General features: G+C 38.2%; 1 protein-coding gene across 1 annotated transcript; it reads left to right on the forward strand.

The window, feature by feature from the left end:
- On the forward strand, nucleotides 1,399-2,751 carry LOC107621023. Its single transcript, XM_016323075.1, has one exon. It carries the CDS (start codon nucleotides 1,399-1,401, stop codon nucleotides 2,749-2,751), a length of 1,353 nt encoding a protein of 450 aa, XP_016178561.1.

Genomic DNA, 3,593 nt, shown 5'->3' on the forward strand with positions numbered 1-3,593 from the left:
AGAGAGAGGAGAGAGCCTCTCTCTCTCTAGAAAACTACATCTAAAACCTAAAATTATGTGAATGAGAGAATGATTCAATGTGGCTTTAGTCTGCGTTCCTGGGCCAAAAACTGGGTCCAAACTCAGCCCAAAATTGCCCCCAGCATTTTCTGCATTTTCTGCAGATAGAGCATGTCACGCGTACGCGTCAGGCACGCGCACGCGTCGTCGTGCGAACTCCAATTCACGCGCACGCGTGAGCCATGCGTGCGTGTTACTTCTCACTGGTTGTCTCCTTCATTTCTTGTGCTCCTTCCATTTATGCAAGCTTCCTTTCCATCCTCTAAGCCATTCCTTCCCTATAAAGCCTGAAAGCACTTAACACACATATCAAGGCATCGAATGGTAGAAAGGATAATTAAATTTGACAGTTTAAAGGCCTAGGAAATATGTTTTCAATTATATCACAGAATTAGAAAGAAATTGTAAAATCATGTAAATTATATGAATAAGTGAGTAAAGAATTGATGAAAACCACGCAAATTAGCTCAAGATAAACCATAAAATAGTGGTTTATCAGGTGTTTCAACTTGGGTTCTTTTATGGTACTTTTTCTGTTTGTATCTTTTTGCATGATTTTTTTAAAAAATAATTCTAAATATACAATAATTCTAAAATAACTCTTTTACGGTGTCACCCAGCCGCCAGCCGCCAGCCGCCTGCCACCCGCCGTCATCCTCTTCGTCTCACCGCCGGCCTGATCTCTGAAGGAACTAAGGAAGCAGGAAGCCAGGAACAGCCGAACAGCACAGGAAGCAGGAACAGCCGAACAGAACAGACTCGCGGGTGTCCATCATCGCCGTCGTCGTTGCCCCGCCGTCGCCGTCGCCCTTGCTGCGCCGTCGAACTCGCCCTTGCTTCGCTCTGCTGCTTTGTCAACCAGGTTAGCTCCAGTTCTCCTCTGTACTCTGCTCTGTTCTGCACTTTTTGCTGTTACAGTGTTATGAATATGCTTGTTGAAATTTCTGGGATAAATATGTTTGTTGAAAGCTTGAATCTATGAAATATGAATTATGTTGTTTTGTTGATTTGTTCTGTGTTTTACATGCTTGTTAAAAACTTGAAAATTTGTTGTTTTATTGATTTGTTCTGGAAATATGAAATATGAATTATATGCTTGAATATATGAAATATGAATATGCTTGTCTTGCTGAATAGGAAATTTAACTATTTAAGATTGCTTGTTGACTAATGCTTGTCTAGGTCTCTAGGATGAATATGCTTGTGCTGTGAATTAATGAATTTAACTGTTTAAGCCTTTAAGGTTGCTGTCTTAGTGAATAAGGAATAGGAACTAGGAAATTTAGGATTGCTATTGTTTTATAATTTTGCGGTTTTGCTACTCCATATTCTTTTAGAATGGCTTCTGCGAATACACCATCAGAAACACCATCTTCGCAAGAACAAGGATCAACTCCTGATGCATCAATCGGAACCCAAAAAAACAATAATAGAGCAAAAACCGATCATGCATGGGGTCATTGTAAACAAGTTGTGGAGTCTGGAAAAACAATTCTGCTATGCATATATTGTGAGAAGCTTATTAGGGGTGGAGGAATTCATCGGTTTAAGCTTCATTTGGCTGGAAAAGGAGGAGATGTTGAGTCTTGTCAAAAGGTGCCAGCTACAGTGAGACACCAATTCCATGAAAGTATTGAAGAGCTTCGAAGCAAGAAAAGAAAAACTCAAGAACAATATGCCGAAAGTTATAATGCTTGTGATGATGTTGAAAGAGAATTTGACGAGATCGAACGTAATGAGATGCAACAACAACAAAAATCCAGGGTTCCAACACCTAACTCTAGAAAAGGAAAACAAGTCAAAGGTTTACAATCCTATTTTCCACCGGCAACAACACCCGCAGCTCAACCAACTATCAAAAGCGTTCTTCAAAGCAAAGAAATTGTGGAGAAGTGTGATATTGCTATTGCGAAATGGATGGTGGATGCCTCTGTTCCATTTAATGTGGTTAATTCAGCTTACTATCAGCCAATGATTGATGCTATTGCAAGCATGGGTGCAGGGTATAAAGGGCCAAGTTATCCAAGAGTCCGTGGGTATTTGTTGAGTAAATTAGTTGAGGATGTGAGGAAAATGATTGATGGTTATCGTGAGATTTGGAAGCAAACTGGATGCACTATTATGGCCGATGGATGGACTGATCGTTGTAGGCGTACTTTGATTAATTTTTTAGTTTATTCTCCTAAAGGAACTATTTTTCTAAAGTCGGTTGATGCTTCTAATATCTCAAAAACTGCTGAAAATTTGTTTAAGTTGTTTAGGGATGTTGTATTTTTTGTTGGTCCTGAGAATGTTGTGCATATTGTAACGGACAATGCTGCAAACTATGTTGCTGCGGGAAGGTTGTTGGAGGCTGAGTTTCCTAAATTGTATTGGTCCCCTTGTGCAGCTCATTGTGTTAATTTGATGTTTCAAGATATTGGGAAGTTGCAAGAAGTGAGTCAAACTGTGTCACAAGCTTCACTGATCACTAAGTATATCTATAATCATTGCTATCCACTGTTCTTGATGAGAAAGTTTACAGGTGGGCGGGAAATACTTCGTCCAGCTCCAACTCGGTTTGCTACTAATTTCATTGCTTTGCAAAGTATTTTAGCTCAAAAGGATCCTTTGAGAGCTATGGTGACTTCTAAAGAATTTACAAGCTCGGCTTACTCCAAAGAAGCCAAAGCTAAGAAATTCGTGGATTAAGTCTTGGATTCTAAATTTTGGAGTCAATGCACTGATATTGTTAAGCTTACTTTGTCACTTGTTCATGTTTTACGTATTGTGGATAGTGAAGACAGACCTGCCATGGGTTTTCTTTATCAAGCTATTTATAAGGCTAGAGAAGAAATGGTGAAGAGGTTTCAGAAAAGAAAGGTTGTTGATCCTTATTTGAAGATTTTGGATACCCGTTGGGATGCACAACTTAAGAAAAATCTTCATGCCGCTGGTTATTGGTTAAATCCAGCTTTTCGATTTAATGCTGGAGAATTTGAAAAGCACAAAGAAAAATTTCTGGCTTGTTGGATGTCATTGAGAAATATGCTTATGATGATCCTGTACTGAATTCTAAGCTGACAAGTGAGAAGAGGATCTTTAAGAATGCTGAGAAAGATTTTGGAAGACCCTCTGCAATACGTGAACGAACCACTGTTATGCTAGGTGAAATTTTTTCATAAATTTGGTCTTTTACTATTGTGATGTATTAATTATGTGATATTATGATTGTGATAAATTATTTATCTGTTTTTTTATGTTAAGATCAATGGTGGGAATCTTATGGTTGTGGAGCCCCAAATTTGCAAAAGTTGGCTATTCGTGTTTTAAGCCAGACTTGTAGCTCTTCAGGTTGTGAGCGTAACTGGAATATTTTTGAACACATTCACTCAAAGAAGAGGAATCGGTTAGAGCATCAAAAACTTAATGATCTTGTTTATGTTCATTACAACTTAAGATTACAACAAAGGTACTTTTTTGATTGTTTTAAGTTGAAAGCATTATTTTAAAATCTTAATCATCACATGAGTAACGAAATATATTGATAACAA

This window comes from Arachis ipaensis, chromosome B10 (assembly GCF_000816755.2).
Source record: "Arachis ipaensis cultivar K30076 chromosome B10, Araip1.1, whole genome shotgun sequence".
In the NCBI taxonomy this organism is placed as follows: domain Eukaryota; kingdom Viridiplantae; phylum Streptophyta; class Magnoliopsida; order Fabales; family Fabaceae; genus Arachis; species Arachis ipaensis.

What these genes read in the sequence shown, in the direction of transcription:
- LOC107621023 (XM_016323075.1), top strand. Translation starts at nt 1,399, where the DNA reads ATGGCTTCTGCGAATACACCATCAGAAACACCATCTTCGCAAGAACAA.